This window comes from Notolepis coatsorum (assembly GCF_963971535.1).
Source record: "Notolepis coatsorum genome assembly, chromosome: 4".
Classification (NCBI taxonomy): Eukaryota; Metazoa; Chordata; class Actinopteri; order Aulopiformes; family Paralepididae; genus Notolepis; species Notolepis coatsorum.
Window position 1 is genome coordinate 142,141,872 of NC_140168.1, and position 16,681 is coordinate 142,158,552.

At 41.1% G+C, this 16,681-nt stretch overlaps 1 protein-coding gene across 1 annotated transcript in view; it reads left to right on the forward strand.

The window, feature by feature from the left end:
• trip6 (thyroid hormone receptor interactor 6) overlaps positions 1-16,681 on the forward strand; it is a 63,461-nt gene that overhangs the window by 21,395 nt on the left and 25,385 nt on the right. The window contains exons 5-7 of the mRNA XM_084312427.1: positions 5,162-5,275; positions 6,987-7,559; positions 11,701-11,797. Coding sequence (XP_084168553.1) covers positions 5,162-5,275; positions 6,987-7,559; positions 11,701-11,797 — 784 coding nt within the window. The remainder of the gene's footprint in view (positions 1-5,161; positions 5,276-6,986; positions 7,560-11,700; positions 11,798-16,681) is intronic.

The window sequence follows — 16,681 nt, forward strand, 5'->3', positions numbered from 1 at the left end:
GTCCCCCTGCGATCTGGCAACACCTTGAGCCACGTACAAGCCAATCATCCACCTGTGTCTGTGGTCCACTTCTTCAGTGACGGTCCTTGTACTCAATACAGGCAGAAGGGTAATCTCTTCCTGTTCTGTACTGAATTGAGTAAGAGGGGCTTTGAGAGTGGCACATGGAATTCTTTTGAAGCAAGCCACGGAAAGGGAGCGCCTGATGGTGTTGGGGGAGTATTAAAAAGACTGGCAGATCAACTTGTGAGTACAGGGCGTGACATTCCTGATGCCACCACACTTTACCGAGCACTACTTACAACTGGCACGACAGTGAAGCTCTTTTATGTGGAAACCGAGAACATTGTGGATGCTTATCGTAACATGCCAGCAAATATCCCATTAGTTCCAGGGACAATGCGAATACACCAAGTGGTCACCAACAGGAAAGGCCACTTGATCACCAAGGATGTCAGTTGTCTGTGTGCCACATTGAAGAACCTGTCCTGTACATGTTTCAACACTAACCACTTCATCTTTGCTCCACTGATAATGGGCCCCCAAATGATCAAGGCAACCCAAGCCTCAAGCACCCCAGCCATACCTCAGCCAACCACAAGCACCCCAGCCATACCTCAGCCAACCACACAAGCACAAAAGTCAGCAGAACAGCTCACTGAAGAACTTCAAGGACCCCAGGAGATCGATTGGAGTAGTGATGGGATTATCGGTCAATGGTGTGTCCTTACATATGACCAGGAGCTGTACCCTGGAATCATTGTGGCAACAGGTGAAGGATATGCCCAAGTGAAGTGCATGCGCCATATTGGCCAGAATAGATATTTCTGGCCATCCCGCGAGGACTGTATCTGGTACATGTTTGACGACATTTTAAGGTTGATTCCTTCTCCTGTCAATGTGACAGCACGACATGTAGAGATCCGGAAAGACATCTGGTCAAAACTTGTTGGGTATAGGCAAACTAATGGTGCATTAGGTGATTGTTTGTTCTGCAATTCTAGGGAGGGGGGTGTAGATGTTTGAAAAGATGTTAGATGTTTGAAACATTGTTCTACTGCTGTTTGTTGCCAAGGTTGAATTTCAGCTGTCAACCGAGGTTGATAGGGTACCTGAGATGGCGTTTTCCCCCCTCCTATTCCTGATTGTTTTTTGTTTTGTTTTTGAATAAAACAATTGATTGAATTTGACTACATCTGCAGTATCATAATTATTTTCATCATCTTCTACACTAAAACCTCATATCTGTCAACAAAGTATTCTGATATGTCATGTTGAATTAAAGGCTTATGACTGTGTCATAACTATCTCCATAACATCTTCTTAAATAACTCCATTACACCCACAATTGTAACTTAAACAAGCAGTATAACCATTTCGGTAACTGTGTCATTCCTGTTACTGAGGTGTCAGCCCTGTTAATTGTACAATATTCTGATGTAATTTAAGAAAATAAAATAAAAATGTAAAACAAACTCATTTTATATGTTAAGTAATAGAAACCAGTGGCTCCCTTAAAGAAATTGGGATATTATTATTTTGCTTTCATATCTTTTTCTTAAATCAAAGATGCTGTGAAAGGGTCCATTGTGAATGGGCATATTTATTCATGGGAAAAAAAGTTAACTCGTCAATATTCTAACTACAAACACACTATTGTAACAAGGGGCTTTTATCTTTCATATGATATCATAATTATTCTAAATATGTATTTATAACCTTTTCAAACAGTAATTGATATGTAGTAACAGGGCTGACGGAAAAACAAATACCGGTATGCATGTTGTTTAAATGTGAAAACAATTAAAAATATAATAGCCTGATATGGCACGGTCCATTTGTCTGAGAGATAAGAATCCACTTAATAAAAAAAATGTATCCAAAACTTTTAAAACAATACTTTTCAAATCAAACATTAAAAAGTGAAAATGGCAAGCTTTCGTAGAATGACCCAACTATCTATAGTTCCTCAGTTCTATATTTGTCTTATCAGTGCTTTTCTGTATCTATCTTTGAACTGTGCAACGTTATTGCTCTGTTTAGTTTCCACTTGTAGTCCATTCCATAAATCTACCCCACAAACTGAAACACACATGCTTTTAACACTTTGAATGCCGACGACGTGTATTGTCGTTTCATTTTTTTTATTAGCGATCTGAATTCATATTTCATCAACCGAGTCTCCCGTTGGTACAGCAGACCCTCTAGGAGCTCAGATGGGAAAATACCGCCCCCTATCGTATATCCCTGTGTAACTGCAGGTCATTCGATTATACTGCTGGATCTGTGGAGGTGGAGCCAACTGGCTCCACTGTGCTGGCAAGCCGTCTGATGAACATGGAAGTGATCGCAAGTTGGAATGCAGCGTGGAATATATATTTACAGCAGCCAATAATCAATCAATAAACGCGATCGATATTTGGAATGGCGATCAGGAATTCGAATAATCTTTTTGGAGAACATCTGATCTAAGGTAAGGAGTCTATGTTACCAGTCTTGGGGTAATCAGAGCTGTATTCACTGAGATATCAGCATGTGCCGTGTGTGTATGTGTGTGTGTGTGATCTTGAGGAAATGAGGTAATCGATTTTTCAGCCCGCCTCTATAGCGTGCATAAGTACACATATACTATCGATAATCTAGCGTTTATTTGAAAACGATTCATAAATAGGCCGACAAATGACAACGTGTCTAGTGTATTCGAGAATATTCCAATAAATGCCATTTATGGGGGAATCTTTCTATTTTCCCGGAAATTTTCGAGAACGATAGCTTTTCGAAATGCTATAAAAAGGATATGATCCGATTAAAAAAAAAAAACAATCCGTTTCGACAATGTTGACTGCAAACAAGTCATTGATAAGCGACGGGCAGATTAGACACATAGCCATAATTTAAAACATAGATTTTGCGTTTTTAACGCTAACATTGAAGTGGATGATGGCATTCAAGGGGGTAAAAAGGTAAACAAGGCCGGCACTGATAGTGTTAACCCTTTATCTGCCAGGGATTATTCTGATCTTATACCCCTCTCTGCCACCACTGTAAGTCTATGGAGATGTTCCCCTTCTTTGCAGGGCTATAACTTTAAATTGTATTGCTAAATTGACATTACTATGGCCCATTCAACGTCAAGTATATCGTTTAGGATGTAGCAACGTTCTACTTTTTCATTCACATATTCATACTAAAATACGGTCTAAAGTATAAATGTGTTTTATTCGTTTTCTGTAGCATTCTGCAGAACGTGATTTATAGCCCTAAATACATATTACATCATCAAATGTAGTTTGATACCGATTGACGTCATATTAAAACTTTCAATTGTGCAAGGTCCTAAGCGTCATGCCTCATCATCTGCTGGTGACCGGAGGGGGGGGGGGGGGGGGGGGGGGGGGCGGGTTTATAAGTCCGTGGCCGACGTTAAATCATTTATGTAGTATGGGCCATACATAGATCACAGCAGTTTATATGGATCATAATATTCAAACACGCTAAAACTTACCGCAGCTTCCTCTGACCGTTGGGTGGTCAGCGTGGAGCAGAACGTTCGCGATTATGGGATGTTGATATATGCGATCCATTTCCAGGTTGTATAATAATATAATATACGTCCAAATCATGTTGTTTATCGAGTTATTTGCAACCGATCGATGTCCAGTGTATCAAGATGGAGTCCCGCTAACGATAGCGAGTGCCCGGATGAAATATGGGCGAGCACCACTTCCGGCGCGTCACTTCCTGTTTGGGCGATCCGCCGATCGGCCACCAGATGGCGCTCTTGAACCGTTGGAGAGTTGAGAGGAGATCAACAGGAGATCTCAAGACTCCGTGGGTAAAATATGATTGCCATCACAGATTTTTTAAATATTGATCTCAAAGACGCCTTACGGCGTCATTGGCAGATTACGCATGGCGGAGAATGACGTAGTAACACGTCATTGGCGAATAAAGGGTTAAGAGCGGTGCGAACAGTAGGATATTTTAAGTGAAGTTGCCCCCTTAACACATTCAGGGCCATTGGGGGCTGTCTAATCTCATGCTATAAGGCCAGCATTTCAAAACAGACTTGCATTGTGCGTGAGGCTGTTTGTAGAGCTAAATCTATACTTTATAGTATTGCTATCTGTCCATTCTCATTGTCAATTGAGACCATAAACCGTCCCTTCAAAATGGCTTAAAGAAATAATTTTTTCATCAATACGTTCTCATTTTATAGCCTCGTGAATATAAACGTTATATGGGATTTGGGTTAGTATATTTCCTGGAAGGCGAGATACAGGGCGCTAAGCTAATAACATTAAATCTAACAGCGTTTCGGCCCTACAGAAGCTGGAGCTAAAACGCAAAATGCATATTGTCTGTATTCATGGTCCACCATGAATGCATGAAAGGGGGGGGCGGGGGATGTCGTTTCTGATTATTGATTACCAATAACCGCGTTAGCCTCAGTAGCCACATTCGCTGATCGCCTGGGTGGCTATCAAAGCAAGGCCCGATCAGCATGAAATTTACGCGAAAAAGATCTTACCGTGGGCCGGTTGGATCCCCAAACGGATTTCCCAGTTATCGATTGCCATCTGGTAGATCGATATGTCCATTGGCTGATGATATATTCCTTTACTGCATAGTGAATTTGGCGTCGCAAAAGGTATTCCAAGCTACAGGCTACACATATAGATTCCAGCTAACAGTAAACTCCATTCAAAGTTTAAAAAAAAAATAAAAAAAAAGGCACCGTTCTGCCACAGGGCACACTGCATTATCGAGACAGCGCCCCTACGAGGATCTGGCCGGTAATGCACTTTTCAGAATTCCAAGAGTGGGGTAAATCTGCAGTGCCGCTCGGTGACATTGAGTAGGTTATTAAAATGGAATAAAAGCCAAAACAACCTTGCCACGGACATGTCCGTGGTTGGCCCTCTACCGTTGGATTCTAAACACGGACATGTCCGTGGCCGGGCGGGAATGTGTTAAATCACAACTTCCCTCTCTGAACATTCGGAGGATCAAGAAAAGAGGGTGGGGTTTGAGATGGGGCCTAGGGATAGGGTCACAAACATTTACACTGGTAGTGGGTGAAATGTCTGAGGTTTTGGGTGAGCACACAATGAACTAACATGCATGTTGTTGTTGTTGTTGTTGTTGTTGTTGTTAGCAGCACCGTGGTCCTGAGAAGCCGGTCAGCCACCACTCCAACATTGACGCCGATATAGACTCTCTCACCAGCATGCTGGCAGACCTGGACAGCCACCCACTCAACTCCACCACACAGGTAACGGCAACATCGCTGCTAAGTTTAATAATAATAATAATTTTATTTGGGGCGGCTAAGTGGCCACTAATGTGCAGGAGATGCTGGGTTCGAGCCCAGCTCTCAGCGTTGCTTCCGGCTTGGCTGGTCGTTCATACTAATACAATTGTCAGTATTAGGGGGTGGGAAAGCCGGTGGGTGGGGATCGGACTTTGTGGACAGCGACTCCTACAGGTCGGTTGGTGCGCCTGTACAGCAGAATCAGGACGTATCGGGCCCAGCGTGAGCCTCCCACGCGTTACTCCTCGCTAGGGTTGGGCATCGTTTGGATTTGAACGATTCCGGTTCCGATTCTCCATTTCGATTCCTGTTCTAAACGATTCTCGATTCCGATTCTTTGAGGTGCAGGTCAGAACAGGTCACAGCTTATTTCGCAGGAGATTTTTTTTTCCAGAACCGGAAGTTAGGAACCGGTTCCTATTAGAACCGGTTCTCGGTTCCCAACCCTACTCCTCGCCACTGAGAGATTGCGCTGTACAGGTGAAAAGATGCGACGGCTGCCTCCTTGTGTACCGGAGGGGACACGTGATGCAAGGCTTCGTCCACATTGCAGCCGACCAGTGGGAGCCATGGTCTAGCAACGTTTGAGACAGGGGAGGGAAGAAATTGGATAATACGAAAATTGGGATGGGAGAAAAATAGAAAAATGGGGAGAAAAAGTAGATACATTTTTTTTATTTGTATAGCACCTTTCATACAGGGGATTGCAGTTCAAAGTGCTTTACATCAGTAAGAAATAAGACATAAAATCAGTGTAAAACAAGCAGCAAGAACAAAGCATAAAGTGGGATAAAATAATGCAGATATATTAATCAAATCATATCAGAACCTCACGTTCCAATAGGCTTCTGTAATCTGTTACAAAACACGATAAAGGTCAGAGTATGCACCCAGCGGATAGTGGGGCGTAGAGATAAAAGTAAATATAAGTAAAATAATAGCAAGGGTACAACGAGCAGACATAAAATCACAGTTTTTCACATTAGGATCTAACATCCCAACAGGCCACCTTGTTTATGGTTTGATTCAGTTTTAGTAGAATAGAAAAGACATGAATGATGAAATGAGCACATAAAGTGCAGACATACTATAAAATACGTTTTTTACAGTGCAATAAAATAGTTCTGGATTACTGTTTAACAGTTCAAAGTCGTCTTTACCTTCCGTTTGGTATCCACAGTTTAAAACCTGACAGTTTAAGATAAGATGTTCCTTTATTGATCCCCTTGCGGGAAATTCGGGCAGCATGGGGGAGGGGGAGGGGGGTATGGGCAGGGTAATGGTAGAAAGACATAAATATAGGCAATACAATTTGATCTGAATATAAAAATACGAGAAAAATCAACAGTGTAAACAAAGGTGCAGATGAGGTTTGTATGCCCTATCGGTTATATTATACTTGACAATAAATATAGGCAATAAAGAATTAGAATCTGAATATACGGTATACTATGAGTGAGAGTAAAAGTAAACAGTATACACAAGGGAAAGTACTCCCACTGGAACCGTTTTTCCTTTTTGGGATACTTGTGTGTGCCACTCCTCAAGGGTTAGATTTTAGAATTTATATGAATTTAATATTTAATACATTCAATGCAAAATGTATAAACGTTGTATTCAATGTATAAATTGCGCCGTTGATTTCTCCTTGTGTCTCCTCCTCCTCTCGTAGCTGTATGACAACGTGCCTTACACCAAACACGTCCCGGGGGAGCGCTACAAGGCCACAGCCCAGCCTGCAGCCCCTCCCCAGGGCAGGCCGTCCATGGGATACCCCCCACACCCCCAGAACCAGTACCACCCGGCGCCCCCGTACCCCAGTGAGCACCCGGCGCCCCAGTACGCCACCGCCCACCAGCAGGACTACTACTCCTCCTCCTCGTCATCCTCCCCTAAGCCCTACCCCCAGCCCGTCCCCGCCTCCTACACCACCGCCTCCACCCCCACGGGCCCCCGGTTCAGTGTGCAGGTGAAGACGGCCCAGCCCGTCACCTACTCCCAGACGGGCCGGCAGGCGGAGCAGGCGTACACCCCGCCCCCGCCCCGCCAGCACGCCTCGCGGCCGCAGGCCCAGCAGGCCCAAGGGCCCCAGGGCTGGTACCCTCCCCAGGACGTGCACTCCGAGGCGGGGTACCAGGGAAGCGCCATGGGGTCCGGAGGGAGAGGCGGCCAGGCCAAGAGGGGTCCGGAGATGAACCAGGCGGGCTCCGGGTCGGGACAGAGTGCCACGTATCAGCCTGGCATGGTAGGGGGTCCACTGTCCCTGTAGGATACATGTATTATCTATGCTTTGGCTACGTTCACACTGCAGGCAGAAGTGGCCCAAATCAAATTAATCTTTTTGCTCCTATGTGACTCTGATGTGGGTTTTTTTTTCACGACAGTGTGAACAGCACAAATCACATGGAATCTGATCTTTTCAATTCTGATTTGGGCCACAATTTCATATTATGTGGTCCTAAATCAGATACAGGTCAGATTAACTTTTTACATCCATCTCCTTTATTGTTAATTTGCGCTGGCCTGTCACGATAACACATTTTGTTGGGCGATTAATTGTCCCAGAAATTATTGCGATAAGTGATATTATTGCGGTTTTGAGAGAAATAATTTTCTTGAGAAATGTATTTCCCAAAAGTTTTCAATAAACTTTATTTTTTTACTAATATAATGATAATAGCATAATAATGCAAGGAAAACGTTTCAAAGTGCAATAAACCTTTATTTAACATTGGAAGACATTTAAAATATCCTAAATTACTACCTAACCAATCAGATCTGCGATATGAGGTAGCATCAGAAGCAGAGTAACCTCGTTTCCCAGTTTTATCTCCGTGAGAGCAATGATAAAACGAGCAGAGCAATGTGTGTGGACAAGAGGCGGGTTGCTACGTTTACTGTAGGAAGGGGCTTTTAGACCCATGTTTTTTGTTTTGCTTCGAAAAGAGGGACATCCTCTCAATATGCGGGACGCGGGACATTAGGTCAAATGGCTGTGCAGTACAACCAAAAGCGGGACACCTGGTCACCCTAACTGTGGCTCGCGTTTGTTTACTGTTGCATGCGGATTATGTGATGGGCAAGCTACTTGGAAAATGTAGTAAGCTACACTACCAGTTACTCTCAATTTAAATATAGCTCAACTACAACAATAGCTATCCCCAGATAAATGTAGCAAGCTACACTACAAGCAACATGGCAAAAATAGCTAGCTACATCGGCACTACTTTTTTTTTTATCAACTTCATGATCAAGTTTCCACCGAACAAATAGGCAGGCAAAAAATTCTCAGTTTGATTGTTTATTATAAAACAAACTGAAACTGGAAACAAGCCCTCTGTCTGGCTTTTAACATGTACTTGTATTAATGTACCTTGCGTAGGGATGGGTATCGTTAGGATTTTATCGATACTACTACTCTTATCGATACTGCTTAACGGTTTGGTGCTTTATCGATACTCTTTATCGGTTCTTTTTTATTTAGCAAATTTTTCTTTTTAATTAAGAACAGAATCGACATTGCTTTATTATTCTTTTATATAACTATATTACAGCACATGGCTACTTTTTTATCAATTAATACAAGCAGTCAGATAAATTAACTATTTTGGGACTTTGTATTTGATTTAGAAAGTTCTTAAATCAGAATGTCCCACCCAATACCCAGCTGTTAACACTTTGAGTGCCAGCGACGTGTTATTTCATGCCCCCCGTTGAGTGCAGACGACGCAAATTGTTTTTTTTTTTTTTTTTTTTTTTTATTAGCGATCTGAATTCATATTTCATCAACGAGTCTCCCGTTGGTACAGCAGCCCCTCTAGGAGCTCCGATGGGAAAATACCGCCCCCTATCGTCTATCCCATGTAACTGCAGGCCATTCGATTACACTGGTGGATCTGTGGGGGGGGGGAGCCTACTGGCTCCACTATGCTGGCGAGGGATCTGATGAAGAGGGAAGTGATTGTGAGATGGAAAGCAGCCTGGAATATATATTTACAGCAGCCAATAATCAATCAATAAACGCGATCGATATTTGGAATGGCGATCAGGAATTGGAATAATCTTTTTGGAGAACATCTGATCTAAGGTAAGGAGTCTATGTTACCAGTTTTAGGATAATCAGAGCTGTTTTCACTGAGAAAACAGCGTGTCCCGTATGTGTGTGTGCTGTTGAGAATATAAGAGAATCGATTTCTCAGCTCGCTTCTATAGCGTGCATAAGTACACATATACTATCGATAATCTAGCGTTTATTTGAAAACGATTCATAAATAGGCCGACAAATGACAACGTGTCTAGTGTATTCGAGAATATTCCAATAAATGCCGTTTAGACTGAATCTTTCTATTTTCCTGAAGTTTTCGAGAGAACGATAGCTTTTCGAAATCCTATAAAAAGAATATGAACCGATTAAAAAAAACAATCCGTTTCGACAATGTTGACTGCAAACAAGTCATTGATAAGCGACGGGCAGATTAGACACATAGCCATAATTTAAAACATAGATTATGCGTTTTTAACGCTATCATTGAAGTGGGTGGAGGCATTCAAGGGGGTAAAAAGGAAAATACGGCTGGCACTGAAAGTGTTAAAAACCGTTCAATACTCCATGTTATTAGTAGAGGCTGTGTGTCTTGGTGCGCTCCGGGTTCTGTTTACGGTTTGCGTTTTGAGCGTGTAAGCTTGCCGTAGGCGATGATGTCACGCTCGAACGTCAACACAGGAAGAGTTTTAACACACGGTGGTGGAAACTGGATGCCCGATATAAAGAAACAAATAACCAATAAATATGAAGTTATATTTGAACCTCTGTTGTCAAGCCTTGTCAATATAACCCACCCCCTTTTCTCACGAATGGAACTGGTGTCGTGGAGTCCGCTTTGAGCGTTTTCCAGGGTTAGCGGCTAACGCTTAGTTAGCAGCTAACATTGCTCGCATCAATTATTGCATGTCATTGATCTACCGGTCGATCACGGCCGACTGGTTGGGCACCACTGGTCTATAGAAATAAATGCATTCGAACAAGAAACCAATGTATAGTAGACATAGCAATGGCAAAAAAAGTTGAGTGTGAGTAATAATGGCTCGCTGCGGCTCGCTTCTCGTGCAGAGACAGAGAGGAGAGATAGTTCGCAACGTTTAAATTCCTCGAAAAAAAACTCATAGTAATAATAATTTCTAGAGTATCGATATACCAATAACGTCGGAGCTTATCAATACTCAGTTTTTTTCTAATTCAGTACCGGTTCCCGTTTAGAACCGGGGTCCGGGGGGCATCCCTAACCTTGCGGTACCATGTACAAAATGTTAATAAAGTATGAGGAAAAAACTGTGGAAACGTAATAAATAAAAGGCAGTGAAACAATAATCAAATAAACACCAAAATATATACTATCTATTGGAATGGAGACTTTTCAGCACAGGATAAACTAGGGATGGGCAAAAAAAATCCAGATCGATTGATCACATGATGTACTCGAGTACTCGTGGAGGAAAACGCTGTACAAAATAAACTTCTTTTCCAGTGTTTTAGACTTTGCTCTTTTATTTTGAAACCCACCGACCGGAAGTATTGTTGTTATTATCCTAGCAGAACCTATGAGCGGACAACTTGTGTCGTCCGGTTCTGTGTTTTTGAGCTAATGATAAAACAAATGTTTGTTTTGGTTGGTGAACAACTAACTTTAGGTTCGTTTTAACGTTAGCTACTAACGTTAGATGCAGCTACTACAGGCAATCAACGATGAGGAGGAAGCGTCATAGCATCAACGCTAGATCTTTAATCTTTATTTAGCAGTCCAGTTTCTCCGGGCAGTAGCGTATAGCGTTTGTTCACGCTACATCACTACTTGGGTCTAAAAATAGCTACACTACAAAGAACGCTACTTGGTTCAAAAGGAGCGACGCTACCATCACGCTACTGAGAAATGTAGTTAAGCATAGCATTGCTACTGCCCAACATACGCATGGTGCTCACAGGAGCTCCCGTGCTGTACTCTGTAGTAACGCCAGCGGCCCGCCTCCCCACACGGAGAGTGACTGACAAAAGGTACTGGTTCCCGCCTCATTAAAACAAACACGCAAATAGCAATTAATTGCGCCTGTCAAAATCATTGCATTCATTTTCATTAATGCGCGATAAATTGATTTATTGCTTATTGCGACAGGCCTACTGTTCAGGAGTGTGAACCAGTTCACACTGGAATAAAAAAAATTAAATAAAAATGTAAATATGTGAACAGCCAAACAAAAAAATTATCTGATCTGAGCAATAAATCAGAATTGAGCACTAAGGCTTGCAGTGTGAACGTAGCCTTTGTAAAAATGTGCGTTCTTAAATCGGCGTGAGCAAGTTCTTGACCCCTTCTTCCTCATTCCTCCACCAGGGAGCGGCGGCGGCATCCAGGCCTGAAGAGGAGCTGGACCGCCTCACCAAGAAACTGGTGTACGACATGAACCACCCCCCTGCCGAAGAATACTTTGGTATTTGTCCTCATCGTTGATAGTCATCACTAGGGCTGTCTTAAATACTTCGAAGCTTCGTTCGATGGGCATGGGATTCGAATATGTAAATAAAATTAGATTATTAAAAAAAATATATATGATATATTTTTATAATTTCTTTGCAAAATCAACTCTGCCTCTCTTTGTTAACACATTAACTGCGAGTTTGCCAATCTCATACCACTCTCTGCCACCACTCTAAGCCTATGGAGATGTTTACCTTTTTTGCAGGGCTATAACTTTTTAAATTGTATTGCTAAATTGACATTACTATGGCCCATTCAACATCGATTATCTATCGTTCAGGATGTAGGAACGTTAAATTTTTTCTAGTGCTGTCAAGCGATTAAAAAAATGAATCTAATTAATTACAGGATTTGTAATTAATTAATCGCATTTTAATCGCATTACCATTTTATGCCTCATATTCTATAATCATATTTCAAATTGCATGTGTCCGGATGGCAGAATTCAGTACTGTATCTACAAAACCTTCTGTTTAATCATCTTCCATCTATTAATTTGCTTAGATTTTTCAGGTCTGGTCAATTTGAGCATGGTGTTATTCACAGTCAAAGATAAAAAAAAATTTATTGATATTCTCATTTGGTTCATTACAATTTACTCAAAATAAAATTTTCATTCAATCAATCACCGCGCAGATTGATTGATTGAATGAAAATGTTATTAACAGATTGCAGAATGGGTACAATACAGTACGGCTCAATACACACAATTGTTAAGGGAATGCAGACCAGAGAAAGACTTTCGTCTTGTTTACATCAGGGTCCCCCATTTTCAATTCATAATGAATTGTAAGTAAGGGTGCAACTTGCACCGTGCAATCCATTCTTTGTGGATCTAGCCCACAGTATTTCTGACACTGGGAATACATTCCCTGAGATTCATAGATGTCCCTAGAATCAGATACCAAGAACATGCAAATGGACCATATTAAAAAAAATTGTAAATGTGTATCCTACATGCGTATGGAATGAATGATACAAAAAAAAAATTATTATATTAAAAAAAAAAAAAACTTTTTTTTGTAATTAATTTTGAGTTAATTTTCATAACGCGATTATTTGCTGTGTAATTAATTAATCTAATTAACGCGATAAACTGACAGCCCTAATTTTTTCATTCATAGATTCATACGAAAATACCGTCTAGAATATAAATATGTTTTTATTGTTTTCTGCAGTAATTCCTAGAACGTGAGTTATAGGCATAAACGCATATATAGATTATCAACTGCCGTTTGTTGCCAATACACGCTATATTAAAAATCAACTGTACATGATCCTAAACGTTATGACTGTGCGGATGAACGGGGGGGGGGGGGTCGTTTATAATTCCTTGATCGTCAGTAAATGCTTTATGTAGTATGGGTGATATATTGATCAGAGCAGTTTGCATTAATAATAACAATAATAATAACTTTATTTGTATAGCACTTTTCATACAGAGGTTGCAGTTCAAAGTGCTTCACAACAGTAAAAAATACAGGCATAAGCGGGCATAAAAAAGATAGACAGGTAGCAAGGTATGGCAAATCACAGTGTTTCACATTAGGATCTAGCATCCCAATAGGCTCTCCGCTTACAGTTTTCAGTAATACAAATAATAAAAATTGTTTAAAATGATTCAGTTTAAAAATAGTCTAAAAATTATAAAATAGAACGGTTTGAACGCAATGTGAAGCGATACGCGTTTGGTTATAGCTCCGCTCCCGTCAACGTTAATTTCGTTTAAAAACCTTATTTGAACAATAAACAATAAACCAAAAGAGATTAAACCACATTGTATGTATTGATAAGACCTTCTACTAACTATATCAAAAGACAGAAAGACTCAACATGGATATTAATGATAAGAAAAAGAGTGGAAAGAAAAACCCTCAAACGGCGCCGATTTTGACACGTTCGAAGGGCACAGCTGACGCAGCAGCGGTACCGTTGGAGACTAGCCCCGATGGGGGGTCTATAATAGAGAATATACCGGGACCAACGACGACTGGCCCCGAGAGGGAGACAGCAGTTGACGACACAACGGTAACGACGTGTAAAAATACCGTAAAAGATAAAGCCGGGGAATTTGAGAAGATAATCTCCAACAAACTCATCGGGTCCATCATTGCACCCACAACACCATCTGACACAAGCAGTGCAATTTCACATCCCGACTTCTACTCTCTGACTATCCTGATGAAGGAACAGATGGTCGCTATCGAGGAATTCAAAGCACACATCGGTGCTAAATTCGAACTGGTGATGGAAGCAGCCGCTGTACAGGCCGGGCGAATCACGGCAGTGGAGAATACGGTGATAGAAATTACACAGAGGGTCCAAGTGAACGAGAAGAACCTCAACGATGGATTAACAGAATTATCGACGGAGATAAAACAGGTGGAGGAAGAATGTCGGAAGAAAATACAAGAAGTCGAAGAGAAAGCAATGGAGAGGCTGCTCGAGACCCAACGTTACTACAGGCGAAATAATATCCGCATCGTGGGACTGGATGAATCAGTCAAATGCACACACGACAGCTTTCCAACAGTGTTAGTAGATATTTTAGGTAATAACAACCTTCCCACAGCGCCGACAGTGGACCAATGTTACAGAGTCGGTACACGAGGCCAAAGAGGTAACGGTCCGAGAGTTATCATTGTTACCCTGCGTAAGACGGTAATAAGAGACGCCATCATTAGAGCAGCGCGCAATCAAAGGGGGAAACTGAAATATGGTGTAAATTCAATAGCTATCTACGAAGATCTATGTAAGGAGGCCATCGCTCAGCGTTTCCCCTACAAGGATGTGATGCAGAGAATGTTCAAGAGTGGTCTCAGGCCAATTCTTAACTACCCGGCACTATTATCGATCATGGGAAAAGACGGTATTAGACAGGGAATACGCACGCCTAAAGCCGCCGAAGATTACATGAAGCTACATGGATCAGGTCCCCCCGGGCAGGACGCAACACTGGCTTGAATCAGATAAGCTTACTCATCTCTCTATTTCTTTGTATTTTAGTAATTTTATTAGAATGACTTTACCACGGCTCAACAAAAGTAACAGATGATATGCACGCTGGCAACAATAAGGCACAAGATGTTTAATATGGCTCGTAAGGCATTATATTTACAGTCTTCTGGTCTCTGTGGAGACAATAATCCAACATTGACATTATGAATATTCTGGAACATTCTGGGCTCCTCTCTCGACTGCTCAGGGACACAAAGAAATATCCCGGAAAATACTAGAAGGTCATGACCCCTGGGTAGGAAGATCATTCTGGATCATAACAGCAGTGTTTACATATTTACTAGTATTCTACAACCTTCTAGAATATAATGCACCCCTTCAACGAAGGCCTGTAAATTTAACACTAACATCCGGTGTGAATAAGCATAGGATTCAAGGACTGAAGTTTAATTAGGCTTTAATAAGGCTTTAAAAAAAATAAAAAATAAAAAGACATTAGCCACATCTAAATGCATAAGCACAACAAGGTTATTCTAATATTTTAAATAATTACTCCACTGATTTAGAGATTTGCACAATGTAGCTCTAAAAGTCTATTTTTCTCTTTTTTTCTCTTTACTCAATTTTATTTTATCTGTTTTTCTCTGAGTTTTATTTTAGTTCTCACTCCTTTTTTATTTTTTATCTTTCATTGTTATCTTTTTTCATTTTAAGGTGTTAGTGTTTATCTCCACTCTTTTCCTTTTTTCTGATGTTTCCTACATAAGTTAGTAGAAGGTTCAAATGAATATATTAATGAAGGTATATTTTTCATTTTTCAAACTATTGTTAGTACATTAATGGGAAGGCGCAAGACCAAAAGCGACATTCTATCGAATTAGAATGAACGTTTTAGATCCTATGGCAATTAGCATAGGAAGAATAGGATTACAAAGCTCAATTTGGGTAATCCGGTGGCCTAAGGGAGGGAGTCATAAGTGTAGGATGTGTCTATGGGACACAATCCTGTACGACTCTCGATGGGAGGGGGGGAAAGGGGATTTTTATTTGTATATATGTATGTTTTTAAGCTCGGCTCTCAACGGGACCTCACTAGTTGGATGTATATCTATTGTTGCCTCGCACTCCAGAAGCATTACCAATAACTACACAACAACATGTATAGATTATGGCTAGTTTGAATATAATGATCTGGAACACTGGGGGAATAAATAACCAACACAAACGCAAACGCGTGCTCACACTGATGAAAAAAGAACAGGTGGACGTTGCTCTGCTAAGCGAAACGCACATTCTAGAGAAAGACATAGATACGTTAGGTGACAACACATATCATAATATTAGTCACTCTTCTTTTGGTACGAGAACTCGAGGTGTAGCCATAGTCGTTAGACGTAAGTTGAATATTGAATTAAAGGGAGTATGGTCTGATGTAGATGGTCGGATAACTATAGCTAAGATTGTACACAACAGGAAAATAGCGTTGGCAGCGGTATACGCCCCAAATTTGTACGAAGAGGGTTTCTTCACTACACTAACCAAAGCAATGTTAGACCTTCCCGATTACTCATTTATAATAGGTGCGGATTTTAATGCCATTTGGAATCCAAGGATGGACAAATCTTACCTCGCCTTTTCCAGCGAACAAAAGAATTCATCTAATGCATTAAAGGATTGGTCGAAGATTACAGGTGTAAATGACTTATGACGATCACTTAATCCCACGACCCGAAAGTACTCTTGTCGATCTGCGAGACATAACACATTATCCAGAATAGATTATGTCTTTGCATCCCCGAGACTATTTGATAACTATGAAGTGGAAATGATACCCAATGCACTATCAGATCACTGTTATTTACTCCTAAAAGGAACATTT